This window comes from Dreissena polymorpha, chromosome 7, assembly GCF_020536995.1.
Source record: "Dreissena polymorpha isolate Duluth1 chromosome 7, UMN_Dpol_1.0, whole genome shotgun sequence".
Taxonomy (NCBI): Eukaryota; Metazoa; Mollusca; class Bivalvia; order Myida; family Dreissenidae; genus Dreissena; species Dreissena polymorpha.
This window is the reverse complement of record NC_068361.1, coordinates 99,374,616-99,399,287: the sequence shown is the minus strand read 5'-3', so window position 1 is coordinate 99,399,287 and position 24,672 is coordinate 99,374,616. Positions and strand designations below refer to the sequence as shown.

The window sequence follows — 24,672 nt, the reverse complement described above, 5'->3', positions numbered from 1 at the left end:
TTTTTTATAAATTTATACATGTACCATTTTTTAATCTTGATGCATCCTCAATTGTATTATGCACATCTTAATCTGTTTTAACAATTATAATATAAAGATTAAGGCTGACTCAGTAAAATAATAATCCATGATTTCTGCAGTAATTGCAGACAAACTAGGAATACTGCTGTGATATTATCTATCTATCTAATGGGATATTAATTTGGCTTCAATAGAAAAAAATCAAAGCATACACATGTATATAATGTGTATGTATATATATATATATATATATATATATATATATATATATATATATATATATATATATATATATATATATATATATATATTAGTTAAACTTAAATTGATTGACCATCGATAAAAAGATATAATAATATATGTATATATATAGATATATATATACTTGTAAAACTAAAAATTAAATATGTACGTTTCTATTACATCATTTAGGACTTTTATTTTCAGACAAAGTAGAGTGAAGCTTGAAACAGTATCCAATTGTAACAGTCAATTTGGGAAAATCAACCTTATAATTATTTTCTGTGTTGATCAATGTCATAACTGGTATAAAATGTATATTGAACTGGAAGTTTTCTTTATTTTAAATGATAACATTTGCTTGGTTAGCCATAATTGTCACAATCAAGTGGTCTTTTTACACTGTAGTTTTCTCACTGACTATGGGTTTTGTCTGAGAATGAGCCACACAAAGTATCGTTGGGGAGATGAGTTGTCAATTTTATGTTTATCAGTCTTTCATAATCCAGTATATCTGTAAAAAGTGAATTTGTAACTAATAATCACACAATATACACAATTAAAATTGTATGCATTTAGATTTATTTAGTACTGCACATTAATCATTTTCCAAAAATATGTAGCAACATTATATTATATAATGCTGCAATACTAAAGTAATTTACTAATTAAAGGTCGCTGATGTGTAATGGATGTGGTGTCCACCTAATGATCTGGAGGTCACTGGTTTGATCCCCAGTGTGGGAGCATTCTTAAGAAATCTCCAAGAGACACCCAAGTACTGGTTCTGGGCCCAGGAAACGAACTCAAGAGCATTTCACATACATGTATGTAGTTAGTACTTTAAATTTAATCGAACTAAAAATTGGATAAAAATTAAAAACTGAAACCCTTATAAATACATTTTATTTGAATCAAGCAAATGTGGAAATTCATTAAAAATAATGAGAAAAATTTAAAAATTCTACTTTAAAGTAATCATGATAATTTAGATTATTTTCAGAATATTTAATGATGATAATGATACAATAATGTATAACCTAAATGATAAAAATAAAACATGTTATGTTAATTTATGAAAAAAAACGTTTTAATTTTATCAATATCATGGTAATTACAAGTAGATACAGGCAATTAGATCAGAAACGTGCATTAATTATATTAATGATCAACCCAGACATTTGTAGTGATTTATGGTCACTATTTTGATTAACGTTCTATACATGACCTGTCATAACAGGTATTTTTTAGCTAGTACTACAATCGGCAATGATAGTCTGTATTGCATACATATTCCACTGTCTATTATCGATTCGCTTCCTCAAACTGAACAAATATTTAATGTTTACATCGCGAAACGTAATGCATCTAGTTTCACTTTCGGTTTGGTTGGTTTTGTAAACACCGTAATTTCATCTTAAAAATTGGATGATAGGGTAATTAAATAATAATGGAAAAGTAAATCACTTGGATAATAGGTCAAAATGCAACACAAATGAACGTTAATAGTGCTCTTAATATCAAAGTTTCGGTAAAAAGTTTGGCGCTAGTTCAACGCGCATCGTCTACAGCCTCATAACAATAGACTGACAACCTTTTGGGTAGTAAAGTAGTAATACAAGGCAATATGGCGACCGTTAGCCACGAGGCCTATCTTACGGAGGAATCCGAGATAGCCGATGTATCACGATTGATCAGCAAAGAGCGAGCAGACGATGTGTAAATACGTTTAAAACAAGCAAATTCGTTGAATTGATATCCCCCGCCAATATGCTTATGGACACAAAAGTGATATATTTGACACTCAAAAAAAGCATTCAAGATACAAATGGCCATAACTCCGTTATTAACAGATGGTGTGCAATGCCATTTTGCGTGCATCCTCTTATCCATATATATACTCATACCAAGTTTCAATGAAATCCGCCAAAGCACTTCCTAGATATGGCTCCGGACGGACGGACGGAAAGACGGATGGACGGAAAGACGGACAGACGGACGGACAACGCCAAAACAATATCTCTCTGCCTATGGCGAGGGATAATAAGACTAAAAAGTTAAATCGGAATATCGTTAAATTTTGTTTATAACTGTGTTTCTGATGGATAACATCTTACCAGAATATTGTTCATGATCACACGTAAAACTGCTTTTTGAGAGCGAATTGAAAATGCGTTATTAGCGCCCACTGTATTTAATGTCTGTGGTACTTTTTTGTAATCGACCTTTGTCTGGTTTCAATCGTTGTGCATTAACATATTTTTAAAACGACATCTATTTAACTACTGCACCAATTTGTACGAAACTTCATAGAAAACATTATTAAGTTGGCTTATAAAACATCATAAATTCGTCCGATCTTTCGAAAAACACCTTGAGGTAAAAACGTTGTTAAAGAGTTCAAAATACAATTGTTTCGCTCCGTTGCACATGTGAGAAAAATGGAGTTAGGGTGTGAAAATCTTAAATGATTTCTCCTAAACATAATGCAAACATTGATGAAACGCAACGGGAATGATCATCTTAAAAAAAGTTTCGTTACATATAAGTAAGTCACATGAGCAAAATCGGCATTTTTGACATTGAACATTTTAAACGAAATCTGGTTAACTCTTGTGGTCAGTTTAATCAAACAGACATGATTCCAAACACACCCGCATACATATACACCGAACCGAAGTACTCAATCAACCACACACACCCTCATCATTTTTGAACCCATCAATCCCTACTTACCCCTTTACACACACATATATCCGTAACCAAATTGGTAGCTACCATGGTCGCCCACTCACATACTCATTCAGGTTCCATTTCCTGCTGAACAATTTCCATATATGTTGATGCAGGGCAAAAATAGTCCGTACGTTTTATAAAGGACAGACGAGGAACATCGATTCATATCGTAGTCGATGAGCATTCATTCTCCGGAGTGTGTACTGGTTTTTTGATAATGGCAATTAAACCGTGTGTTGCATCTCTTTATCGTTTGGCACCGTCTCAAAATGCTGATTCTTCTGTATAATTAATTAAACATTATCTCATGATGTTTACCATACTGCTCAGCTCAAAAGAATCCGAACATGCATGGGCATTTAACTTAAATATTCAAGTAATTATGCAACATATTTAGCTGTTAACAGTTGACTGGGGCATATAATTTTAAGAGCCGATTCAGAATATCATAACATTTACAATACGCCTTTCAAACCATTGACACACGACGCAACACTGATCGAACAATATAAACTGCGACTTGCTAGTTGATTTAATGATGGATAATATGAGTAATAAAAAATCATACAAACTAGTACTGAAACACAGACAATGACATTTTTCGTAGCGTATTTTGAAGACATGTTTACTTACGCTGTTCAGACATTCGTCTAGGGTATAAATTGGTTGAAGACTTAATTTTCGAACCAATCTCAACACTATATTCCTCGTGCTGAAAATTGAAATCGATAAAAGAGGCATATTAATAATATATCTCACTAGATATATAATATAAAATACGACGTATTCTTGTTTAACACAAGTATATTTTAAAAGCTGCTGGATCTCCGTGTGTGGCCTTTAACATAGCCGCTATTTTGCCCGACGTGATGTTTTAGTTAAATAATTAAACAAATATTTGTGAATCATATATATTATGAAAATGGGGGAATTCATACGCATGATTACACACAAGTTTGATTGTTTAAACAATTAATTATTCTATTCAACACAATAACAACAGAACATTTACCAATATATGTTCAAAGTGTTGGATACAGTTTAAATTTAGTAACCATTCTTGTTGTGGTGCCCGGTTATTAAGTGTCCAATAGTCCCATGGTGACCATACGCTCATCCAGCTGCAGAGCTCGTAATGTATTCTTCTGGAAGTAGAACGTGAAACTGTACAATTGTATGGCGACGATCATTTGCAGAAGGTTTGGTAAAGATTCGAGTAAAAAGCGGAAAACGGAAATGCCAAATGCGCATTTTTTATAAATAAAAGGCGATAACTATAAAGTGCCTGGTGCGAATTGGCATTAGATTAGATTTAAATGTAAATGAAAACACAAATTATGCGTAGCAATATGAGTAAAAGAAGATTAATACAGTAAATAACTGAAAACAAGATGTATACAATATATTAAAAAGGCCGTCCAACAGATTTAGGCATGTAGTGAAGCTTGTCATTAAATACTTAAAATGCTTTATATTGGTAAATTTAAACATTTGAACTAAAAATCTCCAGTAAAAAAACAAGAATACAATTTAAAAAAAAGTAAAAAAAAGTAACCCTCAACAGGGCTGGAACCACTGACCGCTGGATTCCTGGAGTAAAAAAGCATCCCGCCTAGACCACTCTACCATCCACGTGATATTTAGATCGGATGTATTTTTTAGCTATATAAGCAATCCTCGTAGTTTCCCAAAATATCGTTTCGCGTCAATACGACGCTTTATCTGTTGGACGGCCCCTTTAAAGGGTCATATCAAAGGTATTTAATTTTCATGGACAAAAACTGTCCATTTTTTTACCTTGCGTTCATTTTAAGCATGTTTTGTTGTTCTTTCGTTCTAACATTGTTTACATTCTTTTATATCAGAATATCCGAAATATATTGCAGTTAGTTCGCAACCGGTGTTTCAGTAAAAAAATATTTGCGTGAAACTAAACTGCCGCGTACGTCCTTAAGGATAGATGTAAACAGGGGTACAACACTCGTGATTACGCAAGGGAATGCCATTTCATACACGTTTGGTAGATGGATAAAACAAGCCTTAAGAATGCGCCCATCTAGTCATGTCAAATTGAATTGTATTAAGACCTGGCTTCAATCTGTGTGTGTATTTTAAAGTTAATGTGGTCCTGCCGCGCCAGAAGCTGAAATATGTTAAGACCCGGAGTGTGTCCCAGCACTCCTACCTAATTCACTAACTGGACGCACGAAAGTTGTGATGAATTTTGAATTAAAGCTGCAATTTCTAGATCTAATTAGTTTTTGTAGAAAGATATTCAAATTGTGTTTGGTCTTGTGCTGAAGGGGGAGGGGTGTCCAGTCTTAACCCGACCTGTCTGGTATGGTGACCACTTTCCAAGCTCACAACTGCCAGGAGCGGGTATTGAATCCGGGCCGCCGAGGTGAGAAGTGCGTGAAACAACCACTGCGCTAAGCGGACAGTCGACTGGCATTGAATCCGGGCCGCCTAGGTGAGAAGTGCGCGAAACAAACACTGCGCTAAGCGGATAGCCGACCTTACTCAAATCAGCTCCATTCAATTACTTATAATATCAATAAGCACTTTATTCAGACAGTTATACACAATGCGTATTAATTAAGAAACAAACTTAACAATCGGGAAGGGGAGCTTTATGCGATTTGGGTTAAGAAAATGTATCAATGTATAATTATGTGGAACAGAATGGCAGAATACTTGTTTTGCAATTAAAATATTTTATAAATACAGGTACCTTGCAGAGTTCTAATTTTCTTTCGCTAACTATTGTCGAATAGTTTTTAAATTTTGTCGCCACCAAAAATCTAGCCATTTTGTAGCAATTCATAAATCATAGTCTAAACTGCATACACTTAGTATATAGTGTAGTTACAATTTTAATGCAAATAAACATAATGTTATATCATCCATATGAGCTTATTTATTTGTCAGTCATTGTCTTTCTTGGCTAAGCCGCTAGCAGAAGCATGTATATATATATATATATATATATATATATATATATATATATATATATATATTCAGTACACATATAAAAAGTTATGTGGTATTGTGTGGAGATACAAAACACTTCACATCATTTATTGCACATAAAATAATAATTACACAATAAGTAATACTAAAACACTGTCATCAACTTACAAGAATATTTACGTATATGACATTATAAAGTGATGTTATCTTTTGAAAAACTGTGGAACAAATGAAGTAACATTTTATTATCTTTTACAAAATTAACAACGCTGGTTTTGTACTAGCGCATAAAACATTTATCATGGAACAACAAGTAACTACCACTTTATTAATTACACAATAGAAAGGAAATCATATTAATGGCATTATGCATTAACTAAACAAGTTATTTGCTTATGTTAAGAATTACACTATCTTACTAAAATGATTACAACAGGTACGTAGTGCTTTTACATACTTTTGGTAAGTTTTGCATTACTAGTTTGACATTTATTGGCAGACACTTGTCGATATACAGACTAAATTTGCATGGGAACCTTCATATTTCTTTAGCATAATTGACTTCAAATTGTTAATTTAACAGCCCTTTGACAATGTTTGCACATCTGATCTTATATTTGCCATAATTGATGTTTTTTTTATAGATAGACAGATATAGACATTTCAAAGTTCTATAAAAGTTCAAACATGTTCCATCCAAGTTAAACAACAGAATCAATAAATAAGATCACCACAGCTAATAACTGTGTGTATAGCTTGGCAACTTTGATAGTTCAGGAATCCCTCCTCTGTTGATTTCTGGTAACCAAAACTGTCAGTTTTGTTCGATAGAATGGCTTGTGTGATGCCCAGCTCTTGCCTTGGCAAACAGCTTCTAAAAACGGAAAACCAACAAATATCTTAAAATTTGATAAATGATGCAGACAATTTATAAATGTCCTTTTTTGTTGATTTCGAATTTGGAATATTTGTTACGAAATATCTTGGTACGAAAATCCAACGGTATTAGATTTTGTGGTTTTGGCCTAAACTTTATATAGTGATATGTAACCTTTCGGGATATCAGCAAACACTCTGGATCAGCAGACGATTTATTTCATAAATCAATCTCTGGGTTAATAGTCGCCATCTTTCGAACTACTTTCAAAAGTACAACAACAACAATAACAGTAGAAGACAATTTTAATTGCGAAAAGTTGAAAAATTGAGTACATGTGTCACGGTTGTTGAGTGGAATAGTGTTATTTTCAACTGTGTACGAAGCATGTGAACTGGTAGTGGAATAACCGAATTGTTGGTGGAAATGGAATTGAGAAATATATCTAATAATTCATCATTTTTCATGTCATGATCGTGTAGAATTATCATCAGCATCATTTCTGTGGAACATTGCAATATTCAAAATACAAGTGTTTCATAGCTATGGTGCTTTTGACATAGTTCACTAAACATCAAGACTGAAATGATTCATGCACACAGGTAAAGTAAATAATTGAATTTGTGCAGAATGTTTATTTTTTACAAATTATTATTTAATTTAACCAATTTATTTTAGATAGATTGCACTGAAACTCAAAGTCTAAAGCTTAGTAAGACACTTAAGCCAGTTTTCTGAGAAGAAACAATACTTGTTCAGAGTATAGCAGGCTCATGCGGCCTCTGGTTTATTTATTTGGCCTCGGCCTTTAACCTGGGTCGCTTTGATTTCAGGTGTTTAGCCCCCATATCAACAAGGCTTTCTTGACCATATATGTACTTATTCATATTGTTTAAAGATTTTGAGAACCCTCGCTCAGTGCCAGTGGGGATAAAACAGGGACCTTCTTATAGCTAGATGAATGCATCAAATATGCCAGCAACACTTTATAATCAATAACTTTATAATTGATGATTCTGTTCTTTTAACTACATTACTAATTTACCAAAACAATGTGAAACACATTTTTATGCTCCCAAAGGAGGGCATATAGTGATCGCACTGTCCGTTTGTCTATCCGTCACACTTTGCATTTAGGTTTCGAAAAAATGCTCATAACGTCTATGTCGCTTCATGCATGTGTATATGGACAAGGCCTTCCCATACACACACAAATTTTGACCCCTTTGAGCTTGAACTTAGGGTCGGCGTTTAGGTTTTGAATTATACATGTATATAACAGATCTTGAAAAAAACACACATCAAACTTCAAATTGTTTTAGTAAATTATAGGCTTTAATTGGTATTGTGACATTGACAACACTCATGCATGCGACTATACAATTGTACAACTATGGAACACATTATTTATGAGAAATTCCAATACATCAACATAACGTCTCAGATTTAAGGCAGATAATCTAGTGCTTTTTGCTGCCATTTTTACTATTACACATTTTTTCATTTTATGTTATGATGCATTGATCTTGTTTCTAAATTAACCAAGCAATCATGTTAAACTTTTGAAGAAAGTTGTTGTCTGATAAATATTGAAAATATAATCACTACAACGTGAACAAAATTCAGTTGAATACTGTGACCAACGAAGATTTGCCAAAGAGCAATTCAGATCATGATTTAAATTAAATACAAGTAATATGAAAGTCTGCCTATTGGATCCCAGTTATGACTTATTTGTCAAATCTGCACATTCATTTGCCCTTGGCCATGTAGAATTATTGACTAAATACCATCAAGTCATGTAAAAAGGAGCAGGGTATAGCACGCTGCTATTGATCTCTTGAGCTTTCACATGAATTTTACGGGTAATTTTCATACAACAAATGATATTATATAGTGTAATGATAAAGCATTATGAGCACAAATTATATCTCTTACTAGTGGTGCAAAAATCAATTAAGTGTCACATTTCAAAAGAAAATTTATATAAAAAGGTATTATTAATTGTTAAAACGTTATAAAAGGTTATTTCAATTCACTAAAGCATTTAATTACAAGAGCAAGTGCATTTTATGTCCATTACAATACATGTAACAGTATTGGCATTGTATTTATCTGCATTTGATGTGCTTTTAATACACTTAAAAATGCAGACCAGACACACTTCTAACAGAAACAAATGTAATTTTTTCTGCATTTTTCCAGCATTAATACTCTTCAAGTGTATTTTTTATCATCCCAAATACACTTTACCAGGAAAAAGGTATGTTAAAATGCATTTTTAGTTTGTTTTAAGTAAATTTTCAAATGCATTAAGACACTCTTTTGCAAAAAATGTTGAACAAAAACTTGAAAATATTTAATATACTAAAGTGAAGTAATAATTAAAGTTTTGTATGAGCATCAAAAACAGTTTCAAATTCATACCAGTGCCTATTTAGTAGCAGTAGGCCTTATATGGTCTACTTGTGGTAGAAATAATGCATTTTGTATAATACAACATACATAAATTAAAAAATATAGCTGCCCATACAGTTCAATACAATGTTCAATTAACTACACTATGCAAAGTTGAAATATGACATCAAGCTTGGAATAATCTTTTCAATAATGTATAATATGCTGTTTTAATTTATAAGTGAAATAGACACTTACATATAAAAACTGAAAGATTTACATCAACATAAACTGATTTACATCAAAACTAAATGTTTAATTTGATTTTTAGCTCCACTGGCCAAATGTCCTGTGTCCATCGTGCGTCCGTGCATTAACTTTTCCTTTAAACATCTTCTCCTAAACTACTGGTCCAATTCTGATGAAATTTCTTAGGAATGTTCCTGGGGTGAACCTCTTTCAAATTTGTTCAAATTATGCCCCTGGGGCCAAATTTGACTCTGCCCCGGGGGTCACAAAATTGAAAATTTGCTTATATAAGGCCTATTTTGTGAAAACTTTCAAAATCTCCCGTCCATAACCATTGGGCCTAGAGCTATCAAATTTGGTATGTAGAGACATCTAATAGTCCTCTACCAAATTTGTTCAAATTATGCCCCTGGGGTCAAATTTGACCCTGCCCCGGGGGTCACAAAATTGAACATATGCTTATATAGGGTATATTTTGTGAAAACTTTACAAATCTTCTCGTCCATAACTATTGGGCCTAGGGCTACCAAATTTGGTATGTAGTGGCATCTTATAGTCCTCTACCAAGTTTTTTCGAATTATGCCCCGAGGGTCACAAAATTGAACATATGCTTATATAAGGCCTATTTTGTGAAAACTTCAAAAATCTTCTTGTCCATAACCATCTGGCCTAGGGCTATCACATTTGGTATATAGTTACATCTAATAGTCCTCTACCAAATTTGTTCAAATTTAATCCCTAGGGTCGAATTTGACCCTTCCCCGGGGGTCACAAAATTGAACATATGCTTATATAATGCCTATTTTGTGAAAACTTAAAAAAAATTCTTGTCCATAACCATTAGGCCTAGGGCTACACAATTTGGTATGTAGTGACATTGTATAGTCCTCTACTTAGTTTGTTCAAATTATGCCCCAGCGGTCAAATTTGACCCTGCCCCGGGAGCCACAAAATCAATTATATGCTTATATAGTGCCTATTTTGTGAAAATTTTAAAACTCTTCTTGTCCTTAACCATAAGGCATAGGGCTACCAAATTTGGTATGAAGTGACATGTAATAGTTCTCTACCAAGTTTGTTCAAATTATGCCCCTTGGGTCAAATTTGATTCTGCCCGGGGTCACAAAACTGAACATACGCTTATATGGGACCTATTTTGTGAAAACTTTAAAAATCTTGTTGTCCATAACCATTGGGCCTAGGGCTAACAAATTTGGTATGTAGTGACATCTAATAAACCTCTACCAAATTTGTTCAAATAATGCCTTTGGGGTCAACTTTGACCCTGCCCCAGGAGGTCACAAAACTGAATAAACGCTTATAAAGCACCTATTTTGTGAAATCTTTAAAAATCTTCTTGTCGAAAACCATTCGGACTATGGCTACCAAATTTGGTATGCAATAACATTGTAAAGTCCTCTACCAAGTTTGTTCAAATTATGCCCTTTGGGTCAAATTTGATCCTGACCCGCGGGTCACAAAATTGAACATTATATACGCTTATATCTTGCTTATTTTGTGAAAACTTTAAAAATATTCTAGTCCTTAACTCTAGGACCTAGGGCTACCACATTTTGTATGAAGTGAGATATAGTAGTCCTCTACAAAGTTTGCTCAAATTATGCCCCTGGGGTTAAATTTGACCCAGCCCAGAAGGTCACAAAAGTGTACATGTGCTTAAATAGGGCCTATATTTAAGTATTTGCACATGCAGAGAAATTTGTTTCAGCCTTTTTTTCAGCAGTGGGGCGATACAGGGCCATCATGGCCCTCTTGTTTAAATACTCAAACAATGAAACCGTGTTCATGCTTGCATGAACACAGTTTATAAATGCTGTCAGAATAATAAAATATGCAATTACTATAAATACAAATCCCAGGGAAAAGTGCTTTTTGTACTAAAAAATTCGAATGAATATTACAATAATACATTCTGAATACTTTGGTATGTAATTAACAGTTTTGTCTGAGAAAATCACTAAATTTTATATATTTATTTAAATTCACATAAATCATATACCAAAAACACATAATTACTTCAAATACTTCAAATACTTTCACACAATACTGAAAAAATGCACAGTTTCTGATTGTTATTGATTTTTTATAAATTTATACATGTACCATTTTTTAATCTTGATGCATCCTCAATTGTATTATGCACATCTTAATCTGTTTTAACAATTATAATATAAAGATTAAGGCTGACTCAGTAAAATAATAATCCATGATTTCTGCAGTAATTGCAGACAAACTAGGAATACTGCTGTGATATTATCTATCTATCTAATGGGATATTAATTTGGCTTCAATAGAAAAAAATCAAAGCATACACATGTATATAATGTGTATGTATATATATATATATATATATATATATATATATATATATATATATATATATATATATATATATATATATATATATATATATATATATATATATATATATATTAGTTAAACTTAAATTGATTGACCATCGATAAAAAGATATAATAATATATGTATATATATAGATATATATATACTTGTAAAACTAAAAATTAAATATGTACGTTTCTATTACATCATTTAGGACTTTTATTTTCAGACAAAGTAGAGTGAAGCTTGAAACAGTATCCAATTGTAACAGTCAATTTGGGAAAATCAACCTTATAATTATTTTCTGTGTTGATCAATGTCATAACTGGTATAAAATGTATATTGAACTGGAAGTTTTCTTTATTTTAAATGATAACATTTGCTTGGTTAGCCATAATTGTCACAATCAAGTGGTCTTTTTACACTGTAGTTTTCTCACTGACTATGGGTTTTGTCTGAGAATGAGCCACACAAAGTATCGTTGGGGAGATGAGTTGTCAATTTTATGTTTATCAGTCTTTCATAATCCAGTATATCTGTAAAAAGTGAATTTGTAACTAATAATCACACAATATACACAATTAAAATTGTATGCATTTAGATTTATTTAGTACTGCACATTAATCATTTTCCAAAAATATGTAGCAACATTATATTATATAATGCTGCAATACTAAATTAATTTACTAATTAAAGGTCGCTGATGTGTAATGGATGTGGTGTCCACCTAATGATCTGGAGGTCACTGGTTTGATCCCCAGTGTGGGAGCATTCTTAAGAAATCTCCAAGAGACACCCAAGTACTGGTTCTGGGCCCAGGAAACGAACTCAAGAGCATTTCACATACATGTATGTAGTTAGTACTTTAAATTTAATCGAACTAAAAATTGGATAAAAATTAAAAACTGAAACCCTTATAAATACATTTTATTTTGAATCAAGCAAATGTGGAAATTCATTAAAAATAATGAGAAAAATTTAAAAATTCTACTTTAAAGTAATCATGATAATTTAGATTATTTTCAGAATATTTAATGATGATAATGATACAATAATGTATAACCTAAATGATAAAAATAAAACATGTTATGTTAATTTATGAAAAAAAACGTTTTAATTTTATCAATATCATGGTAATTACAAGTAGATACAGGCAATTAGATCAGAAACGTGCATTAATTATATTAATGATCAACCCAGACATTTGTAGTGATTTATGGTCACTATTTTGATTAACGTTCTATACATGACCTGTCATAACAGGTATTTTTTAGCTAGTACTACAATCGGCAATGATAGTCTGTATTGCATACATATTCCACTGTCTATTATCGATTCGCTTCCTCAAACTGAACAAATATTTAATGTTTACATCGCGAAACGTAATGCATCTAGTTTCACTTTCGGTTTGGTTGGTTTTGTAAACACCGTAATTTCATCTTAAAAATTGGATGATAGGGTAATTAAATAATAATGGAAAAGTAAATCACTTGGATAATAGGTCAAAATGCAACACAAATGAACGTTAATAGTGCTCTTAATATCAAAGTTTCGGTAAAAAGTTTGGCGCTAGTTCAACGCGCATCGTCTACAGCCTCATAACAATAGACTGACAACCTTTTGGGTAGTAAAGTAGTAATACAAGGCAATATTGCGACCGTTAGCCACGAGGCCTATCTTACGGAGGAATCCGAGATAGCCGATGTATCACGATTGATCAGCAAAGAGCGAGCAGACGATGTGTAAATACGTTTAAAACAAGCAAATTCGTTGAATTGATATCCCCCGCCAATATGCTTATGGACACAAAAGTGATATATTTGACACTCAAAAAAAGCATTCAAGATACAAATGGCCATAACTCCGTTATTAACAGATGGTGTGCAATGCCATTTTGCGTGCATCCTCTTATCCATATATATACTCATACCAAGTTTCAATGAAATCCGCCAAAGCACTTCCTAGATATGGCTCCGGACGGACGGACGGAAAGACGGATGGACGGAAAGACGGACAGACGGACGGACAACGCCAAAACAATATCTCTCTGCCTATGGCGAGGGATAATAAGACTAAAAAGTTAAATCGGAATATCGTTAAATTTTGTTTATAACTGTGTTTCTGATGGATAACATCTTACCAGAATATTGTTCATGATCACACGTAAAACTGCTTTTTGAGAGCGAATTGAAAATGCGTTATTAGCGCCCACTGTATTTAATGTCTGTGGTACTTTTTTGTAATCGACCTTTGTCTGGTTTCAATCGTTGTGCATTAACATATTTTTAAAACGACATCTATTTAACTACTGCACCAATTTGTACGAAACTTCATAGAAAACATTATTAAGTTGGCTTATAAAACATCATAAATTCGTCCGATCTTTCGAAAAACACCTTGAGGTAAAAACGTTGTTAAAGAGTTCAAAATACAATTGTTTCGCTCCGTTGCACATGTGAGAAAAATGGAGTTAGGGTGTGAAAATCTTAAATGATTTCTCCTAAACATAATGCAAACATTGATGAAACGCAACGGGAATGATCATCTTAAAAAAAGTTTCGTTACATATAAGTAAGTCACATGAGCAAAATCGGCATTTTTGACATTGAACATTTTAAACGAAATCTGGTTAACTCTTGTGGTCAGTTTAATCAAACAGACATGATTCCAAACACACCCGCATACATATACACCGAACCGAAGTACTCAATCAACCACACACACCCTCATCATTTTTGAACCCATCAATCCCTACTTACCCCTTTACACACACATATATCCGTAACCAAATTGGTAGCTACCATGGTCGCCCACTCACATACTCATTCAGGTTCCATTTCCTGCTGAACAATTTCCATATATGTTGATGCAGGGCAAAAATAGTCCGTACGTTTTATAAAGGACAGACGAGGAACATCGATTCATATCGTAGTCGATGAGCATTCATTCTCCGGAGTGTGTACTGGTTTTTTGATAATGGCAATTAAACCGTGTGTTGCATCTCTTTATCGTTTGGCACCGTCTCAAAATGCTGATTCTTCTGTATAATTAATTAAACATTATCTCATGATGTTTACCATACTGCTCAGCTCAAAAGAATCCGAACATGCATGGGCATTTAACTTAAATATTCAAGTAATTATGCAACATATTTAGCTGTTAACAGTTGACTGGGGCATATAATTTTAAGAGCCGATTCAGAATATCATAACATTTACAATACGCCTTTCAAACCATTGACACACGACGCAACACTGATCGAACAATATAAACTGCGACTTGCTAGTTGATTTAATGATGGATAATATGAGTAATAAAAAATCATACAAACTAGTACTGAAACACAGACAATGACATTTTTCGTAGCGTATTTTGAAGACATGTTTACTTACGCTGTTCAGACATTCGTCTAGGGTATAAATTGGTTGAAGACTTAATTTTCGAACCAATCTCAACACTATATTCCTCGTGCTGAAAATTGAAATCGATAAAAGAGGCATATTAATAATATATCTCACTAGATATATAATATAAAATACGACGTATTCTTGTTTAACACAAGTATATTTTAAAAGCTGCTGGATCTCCGTGTGTGGCCTTTAACATAGCCGCTATTTTGCCCGACGTGATGTTTTAGTTAAATAATTAAACAAATATTTGTGAATCATATATATTATGAAAATGGGGGAATTCATACGCATGATTACACACAAGTTTGATTGTTTAAACAATTAATTATTCTATTCAACACAATAACAACAGAACATTTACCAATATATGTTCAAAGTGTTGGATACAGTTTAAATTTAGTAACCATTCTTGTTGTGGTGCCCGGTTATTAAGTGTCCAATAGTCCCATGGTGACCATACGCTCATCCAGCTGCAGAGCTCGTAATGTATTCTTCTGGAAGTAGAACGTGAAACTGTACAATTGTATGGCGACGATCATTTGCAGAAGGTTTGGTAAAGATTCGAGTAAAAAGCGGAAAACGGAAATGCCAAATGCGCATTTTTTATAAATAAAAGGCGATAACTATAAAGTGCCTGGTGCGAATTGGCTGGTAATCGAACTTGGTCCACATTTCATGCCAACAAACTTTTGCAGACAGTTTAATGAAGATTCAGTGCAAAATATTTGTGTACAAAATAGTAAAAGGCGAATTTCGCATTTTTTTGTATAAACAAATGGCAATTACTTTAAAAAGCATAGTGCGATTTGGATGGTAATATACAGTTTGGTGAAGATCCTATGAAAACTACATGTTCACTAGCGAAAACGGCGAATTTTACATTGTTTATGGATATACAAAGCTGAATAACTCTGAAGTGTCTTGTTCGACTTCAGAAAGTGTTGTGAATTTTCTATGAAATTGCACGAGTTAAAGAACAGAAACGGCGATTTTGTTTTGTATTTTGTGCAATTAGTTGAACTTGGCCTCCAATTTATATCAACAAACATTTATTTAATTTTTCATGAAAGCCCATGGTATTCCCATAACAAGAAATAATGTTGAAGACCAACATTTTAGTATTGATTTACTTTCGTTTAACTTTACTTAAAATCTTTTCATACGAATCTGTTTCGTGAGGATGGCCTGTCTTTCAACACTGCCAAAATAAAACGTAAATAATTCCATGGGACGAAGCACCCTACCACCGTGTAATGGACGAAGATGCACATTCTACCATGCAGACTTATTTCATATCAGAGAGTACGGATAATATAAAGCGGACTATGACAGTCCTAAGCACTTATCTGAGTATTAAGATCGACTCAGATTAAATTGAAATAGTCATGCTAATGACCTGAAAAGATCCAACTCAAACACATATCTGTTTATCACCGGCATTCCGTATAATAATACATTCATCAAACTGTTAGATCTACTCATTTTGTTTAACAAGCAATCGACATGCTTAATCAAACTTATATTATTATACATATCATGCGATCATCGGAATTTCTTTCATTTAGATAATTTTCATATATAATGCAACTTTCAAATATTTTTCCAGAAGAAATCTATTAATGTGGTAATACATGTGTGTTTCTAAAGTTGTTGGTGTTTTTCCCCAAAATATTTTTAATAATTGATCAGCATAGAATACACTACACTTACTAAATTACCAAGTCTGGGATTTAAAAGTGACAATGACCTTGGTGAGATTAAATGCAACACTGAGTGATAAACCTTTGATCTCCACGTTTGGTTATCAAAGTAGCACTTTAACGACTGATAAACCGTCTGTAATACACGAATTTTCGTTAAAACGTGATGTTTAAATTCAAAGGACATTTCGAAAACCAAAAGCGATTTGTTAGGTGACATTAACGTATCAACCTTCATGAAAAGAATTAAAGGTTATTGATCAAAAATCCGTATTTTAAATGAGCATTTGTGCTAATTTGTTTTGAAATCAATGAATGTATGGTAACGTTTTACAAAACAGAATCCCTATAAAAGCCTGTATATATGACATTGACCTGAATGGATTATATTTTTCTAGCCCACAAACCACTTTTAATGTTTTTTGACATCTAGTGCTATTTTTTGAAAACCTTCATCAAATAGGCTTATTGTTCGAAATATCGTTATGTAGTAGACACACTCGTCTTAAAATTATCAAGTCAGTACACATAAAAACAAGTTTTCTTTTTATTCTTTATATTAATTTACTTTGTTTGACGATACATCCATTATCCCCATTTAGGCGTGTCAATGTCACCAGAAGCGATATAGAGATATGATTCTAAGCTGAGTGTTGGTAATTTTGGTAATTAATACGTACATAATTGTTTATACTTACTTTTTACTGAAGATATTTTGTTATTTCATTGTTCATGAACAGTCGGACATTTGTTTAATCACATCCTATTCTCAATACGTCTTCAGTACTTAAAAAAATTAAACACAATAATAGTTTAGATAATTTGCATATTGGAGGGTATCAGCATCGTTTGAAAGTTAAGTGTCAATTTGCGTCCCGACGAGATTACAGTGCAGGCCAATACAAAAGTCGATGGAAGTTATTGTGATGCAACATTTAACTACAGATAGTAAATCCATTAATTGATTCTTTTAAATGTGTTTAATAATATGTCTAGGGCAATTGAGCAAACTTTTTAAATAAGTATTTCAGTAAGATGATAATTAGAAAATATAGAAAAGATACTTGCTTAGATAAGTTAGCTTCTTTGGTAAATAGTGATACAAATTTATACAGGAAATTAACACCAGTACAATTATTTGGTTCAAATAGGTATTCTGTTACAATTTTCTTCATATGTCTTATAACAAACCATATTGTCTACTTGTATTTTATAATGAAACGGTGTGTACATAAAAAGGTAAATATTGGTATTGTGCATGAACTCGATTTTATCAGAATTAAATTGGTAGGGGACTCAAGTATGACATTAATACAGTAATACATCAAACTTTGTTCTGATTATTTTTCCCGCATTAATTTTCAGTGTTTGATACTTAGAGTGGCCAAAATGTCTAAATTTTGAAAAAAAGCCCTGATTCTTCGAATAAAATTTATACAAATTGTCTTAAGGATACAGAGGCAGGATTGGCCAAAATATGTTGAATCTGGAATTCTAGAAAGAATGAAGTATTACGTGTTCGTGTTGGTATATGTTGTCTGAAACTGTGCAATAGCACATTCAAACCGCACTGTTTGTTAAATCGTTATTGAAGTACAACTTAAGTTAATACTTTGAATGTAACTTCTATGATTACGTGTTTGCCACATTGCTCTCCGTATCGGGGTAGCATATTACATTTACTATTGTTAAGGTGCATACCAATGTGTAACTATATTCCTTGTTATTGTAAATTGGTAAGCTTTGTTTTTACAAGGGTTCCAAATTAGACTTGTATACACAAAAATGCGAGTAAAGTTAAAGAAATGTGATATGTTTTTACAAAGTTCGCATTCTTTTGCGATTGGATATTTGCCAATGTTTGTTTACCAGTTTTATTTGTCCGTTAAAATGCACGTCCGTTTATATCATGATTTATTATTTCACAATGTTGAAAATATCTCAAATAGTCCTTGGATCCCATTTTTAATCAATATTTTATCTGACCATATTTCCGTTACGTAATCCAGTGTGTTATAGAATATTCATTTGCCAATCGATGTATGATTTTACCGTTTAGCGCCACAAAAGTGTTAAGCTCTCTTGAGCAAATAAGGCTCATGGGGAGCCTCTATCATTTCGAGATGTCCATCGTACGTTTATGCGTGAGGTACCTCTTTTACTTTTTCTTCGAACGACTTTTTCTTCCAGCCAGATTTTAACGAATTTTCACTAAAAGAAATAGACCAAGAGGTGTAATATTTAGCGAATAACTTCGTATTTTGGTCTTTTACCACGTTTCTTGAAATAAGGCCTATAAAACTGGTACAAACTTGGAGATATCGTGTTTCCCTTACAAAAATTATATGGAAACCGTTCAAGAGTGTAAATAAAGATGATTTTTTTCACCATGATTTAGCAGGTCTGCAGTAAGGTGATTTAAATCTAACAAACTTACTGTTTTTTATTATCGTTATATTATTTTGCAACACGTATTGCAACGCGTTTACATATTTGTGTCAGTTTTATTGACAGAGTTGTTAGGTTGCGAAAATATATAAATTACAGATTTCTTAATCATCCTTAAAACACGATCTGCATTTCTTTAAATATTTAATATCTTTCTCTTATTAATGTTAACATTGATCACGATTGAAGGCATACAATAGGTATTGTTCAGAAATTAGACAACGATGCTACGTTTTGTAATTGTGTAAGCCCTGTTTTGGGATATAAGGAAAGGATTTCGTCATCAAAAAAAGGATGCTCTTATCTTGTAGCTGCATTGTATTTTTCAATTTAACTAAATATATTACAAACACAATCATACCAAAATTTAGTGAGTTGTTGAATTTCCTATACACTATCTCGTGTCTGTTCCGTAATCTAGTTATAAGTGTTTGACTAAGTTCTGGCTAGTAACCCTGTCTTAAAATCTGATATCTCTTGCATATCTGTCAGGAATTTCACAGATCCATCAATCTATTCCCAAGGATGAGGCTTTGAGCATTTGTCGATGTTGAGCTTTTGTTAAGGTTTTGATTTTTGAAAACTCAACCCTACAGCATTTAGGCTAACAACTTTGGGAAGACGCTGTGGTATAGTTTTAGGCAGAGTTGACTCAATTCTTCTAATCATCAGCAAATGTGCGAGTAATCAGACTAATATTGTATAGTGCACATTAGTGCTTTTTCTTCTTCGCACTTGTTAATTAACATAATTTAATGTTAACATTAAACATTAGTCCAATAATAAGTACTCTAAGTATAGACAACGTCCAGAAAGTATGAACAATTGTTGAGCCTTCAGCGCTTTGATTATCATAAAGGAGGTACATGTAACAAGGAAGATTTCTATACGATCAAGTGACTCAAATGAAAATATTTTAGTATCTTAATATTTATAGAAGGAAGTTTTCGCAAACGCTTAAACTGAACAGGACGTACATGTATTATACTTAATTTTGATGGTATTAGTTGTGACTGAAGAAAAATTTAATGTCATTATGTCTAAACAAGGAATGCTTACTTTGCTTATAATTGGATATTTATTGGAAGTGAGAACAGGTAACTTTATCATCATCCGACTCCTTCGCCTTCTCATCATCATCATCATCATCATCATCATCATCATCATCATCATCATCATCATCATCATCATCATCATCATCATCATCATCATCATCATCATCATCATCATCATCATCATCATCATCATCATCATCCCCCTTTTTCACATTGTAAGATTGTCAACAAAATGATATTTTGCATAAATGTATTGCATACACGTTTTCTTTGACCGCATTGCCTCAAATAATTAATCTCTAAAAGTGAATCAGATCTTTTTATTTTATGATCATAAGTTGTTTTATGACACATGTGTTGCTGATTGCCGCGGATTATGAGCCAGCAATATGGCTGATCATTAAAGTAGCGAAGGTTGACTTACGTTAAACAACATGGGTGTTTAAGTGTCCAACTTTATGCCGTTTGTTTGTATAGGTCCATGTTTTATGGAAGGAGCGGCAGAATTTTCATATGATGATCACTTGCAAAAAAAAAAGGAATTGCGACCGCCGCCATTGTTTCCCTATTGTCGACGCCTAGCAATAATCAACAAAGTTATGGGATTATGATTTTGCTGAAATTACAGCGTATAATTGCAAATAGTTTTTATATGACTGTTTAGCCTTGTGATAGCAGAAATGCCAAAATTCATATGTATGTGTCTAGTTACTACACGGATGCAAACTGATTTATTCATGCACTTGACGAATTAATTAGCTGCCAACGAATTAATTAGCTGTTATGTGAAGTCTATGGGAACCGTTTAAAGCGCATGCGCAGAACAACGGATGTTGGCGTGTCCTTGTTATCGAAATGTTTTGAAAAACTTCAAATGTGGTAAACAGAGTACATTTGATATGTGAAATTCCACATTTATGAACAGGAACTCTGTTATTAAACGTCATCAAAAGAGGCAATGTTTAATATATATATAATATATTCGTTAGATTTAATTCGTTGTTGGGCATTTTATGAAAACTATATTATAACATAAAGTTGTTTATTAATACTGATTTAATAAAAAAAAAAGCCTGGTTTTGGAGCGTGTCGAACGGAAAGGAAACCATATACAGCGACTGCGTCAAATAAATCGCGACTGTTGGGTTTCCGGTTCCTATACTTCTATAACGGAACAATATTAAGGAAAGGTTAAACCTACGTAAAGAGATACGATGAGCCTACATGCTGAACTGATCCGTGTTTTGGAATGCATGCATTTATCAGGGGCGGTTTAGTACGTAGATACAAGTTCATTGTTTTAAATGAAACCATAATTTAATATTTTAAGTGAGTTTAATTTTTCACAATCGAAACGTAAGAAGATGTTTAGATAAATATTCTTATCTTATTGCATAAATCAAATCCAAAACGCTTGTTACGCTCAAGATATTTGTTTATGTAACATGCTAAATTTTAAAGTATTTCTCTCTTAAGCTGTATTGCATCACATTTTCTCATCATAATTAATTGCTGCTTAATAGTAATGTCATATCTTTTTTGTCATTATATTATTCAACCCATTTAGATCTATATGTTCAATACATGTTAATAGAAATTCAGAAAAGCGCTCTTACGCTCGGTTTACACATCTGAACAGTTCCAAATAGACGTGGGGCAAAAAGTAAGGGTTTGCTTAAAACACGCGGTGGCACAAACGAACATTTATCGCTTAATCAAATTGAACTGTATGAAATTGACATGTTCTAGTATATCAACTGTTCTTAAATAGATAACGTGTCGATGGCAGACGTCTTGCCCAGCTCGTTCGAGTATTAATGTCTAAGTACAACATGTAATTCTAGAATGAACGATAATTTATAGTTATTGCATATCAATTCAAAAGACAAACATCATAAGTGGCCGATATTACGTCTAGATTTTTAAAGTATTACTAATAAGTGCCCGAAACACGTATAGGTATATAATATTTCTCGGAAAATATATTAAAAATGCGGTTATTGCAAGTTCCAAATCCTCCCGAATAAAGTATTTGATCCAAAATTGTGATCTTGACTTTTAAAGTATGGAAAACGAGACACGTTTTATTTATTATTTGATTAATAAACAACTAAAATTAATTTTCTTCAATGCTAATAGAGAACTGCTCCTAAATGGAAAACAACTGACACTATATTAATCTCGTAACTGAATGTGATGCTCCATGAAAAGAACAAATGGATAACATTTCTGTTTTATTACATAGCCTACTAACCCAAGATTTAATTATACATCACACTTTTGGATTAGTTACCGCTAGTTTCAGCCGAGTGCCTTTTATTTTGAGGCATGCGAACCTATCTACTAATCAATCGACAATTGCCATATCGCTGGGTTGGTTTTATTTTATAGTAATTTTTAACTTTTTTGAAAATTCACTTTTTAGAGTTTAAAGTGTCAATTTGACGGGAAGTTATCATAAATTTGAAATGAATATACAAGAACATGCGTATCTTATTACATTGATGACAGATACCGTACAATACTCTGGTACAAAGCAACGAAATTGTATCTTATAATACATCCTGATCGGGATTTAAATGTGCATTTAAATGATGTTTGTGGGTTAATGGAACACTGCATCCACTTTATTTATTTCATGTTTAATATTTTTAAAATATAAATACGACAGCATGCTATATAAAAAGAGATTCGCTTTTTATACATAATTTTAATGCCTTCGAACGAACTACATTGTCTTAGCCGTTAAGCCGATTTGCGAACCTTCATATATATTTAACGTTAATGAATTTGTTATACTAAGTATCTGAAATTTAGATTTACAATGCATGAAAGTATTCCTCTGTAGATTTACAAGTTATAGTGCAGAAAAAGCATGAAGTTTATCTGCTTAAGTATCTACACATTCAAATCTTCTACACATGATAAAATCGCTCCATAGCTTACAGGAGACATTCGTTACATAAACATATGCTTCCTAAGACAACAACATACTATACAAAAATAATACTCGACCTCTACACACACACACACGATGCACGATCGACAAATGCTTCATGAAATTACACTTATCTTTGTATAATCAGAAATGTTTTTTTTATTCCTCAGACCCCATCCAGATCCTTAATTCACACATCGCGGTGACATCAGACGGGGTTCCATACAGTGACATGACTGCGGATAAAGTCAACGATGGTATTGTGAATAACCGAGGCTGGGCTGATGATTGTAGATGTTGCGCAGCTCTAGAAAGACCTTCATTGGTGCAACTGACACTGGACAAGACTTATCTCGTGGAAAAGATTCTTGTTCTAGGACGTACAGATCGAAGTGCGTATAGATAAACGCTTTTGTGATGTTAATGTTACAGATTAACAGTATTGGTCTAAAACTATATATATATATATATATATATATATATATATATATATATATATATATATATATATATATATATATATATATATATATATATATATATATATATATATATATACCAATATATAGTGCCAGTTACGCGGTCTCGGTAGTTTTCAGACTGTACTTACGAGGTCAATATAAAAAACGGGGTCTATATACAACCCCGCATTCTAGGCTCCTTTAATTACTATGAGGGGGGTGTAGGGGAGGTAATGCAATCAAATCTCACAATAAGGTCTTAAATCGAAAACCACAATCACGTCTGAAATTGAAATTGTATATACCTCGCAAATAAGTTCGCTATATATTTCCTTGTATAAGACGTTAAATAAATGACGTATTTATATACAATAATATAGTAGGTACCCCTATATACCTTAATTCGTGTTTATATCGGATAAAAAAGGGTATGGAGATACATGTATTTAAAGTGGGAACCCCATAACCTATTTCTAAATCAGAGACCCCGTAACTGGCCATATGTGTGAATATATATATATATATATATATATATATATATATATATATATATATATATATATATATATATATATATATATATATATATATATGTGTGTGTGTGTGTGTGTGTGTGTTTGTATGTGTGTGTGTGTGTGTGTTTCTTCCAAGACATGCATAACATATTCACAAAAATTATTATCAATAATTAATACTGGTATAATTACACGTGCAAGCATACAGTTAATGCTTAAATAAACAATGTTAACCTGGCTGTTGAGTTGAAGGACGTGCTCATAATACACAACGGCTGCACATTTATTCCATA

General features: G+C 32.6%; 1 protein-coding gene across 1 annotated transcript; it reads left to right on the top strand.

Moving 5' to 3' along the window:
• The first annotated feature begins 20,362 nt into the window (after window positions 1–20,362).
• LOC127837974 (uncharacterized) lies at window positions 20,363–23,870 on the top strand. Its single transcript, XM_052365450.1, has 2 exons — window positions 20,363–20,507; window positions 23,574–23,870. Exons 1-2 carry the CDS (start codon window positions 20,408–20,410, stop codon window positions 23,807–23,809), a joined length of 336 nt encoding a protein of 111 aa, XP_052221410.1. The 5' UTR covers window positions 20,363–20,407; the 3' UTR covers window positions 23,810–23,870.
• The last annotated feature ends 802 nt before the right edge of the window (window positions 23,871–24,672 follow it).

Bases quoted from the DNA above. Each gene is read 5' to 3' on its own strand.
- LOC127837974 (XM_052365450.1), top strand. From the start codon at position 20,408: ATGGTATTAGTTGTGACTGAAGAAAAATTTAATGTCATTATGTCTAAA. The intron at 20,508-23,573 runs GTAACTTTATCA...TTTATTCCTCAG, and splicing joins TTTATTGGAAGTGAGAACAG to ACCCCATCCAGATCCTTAAT.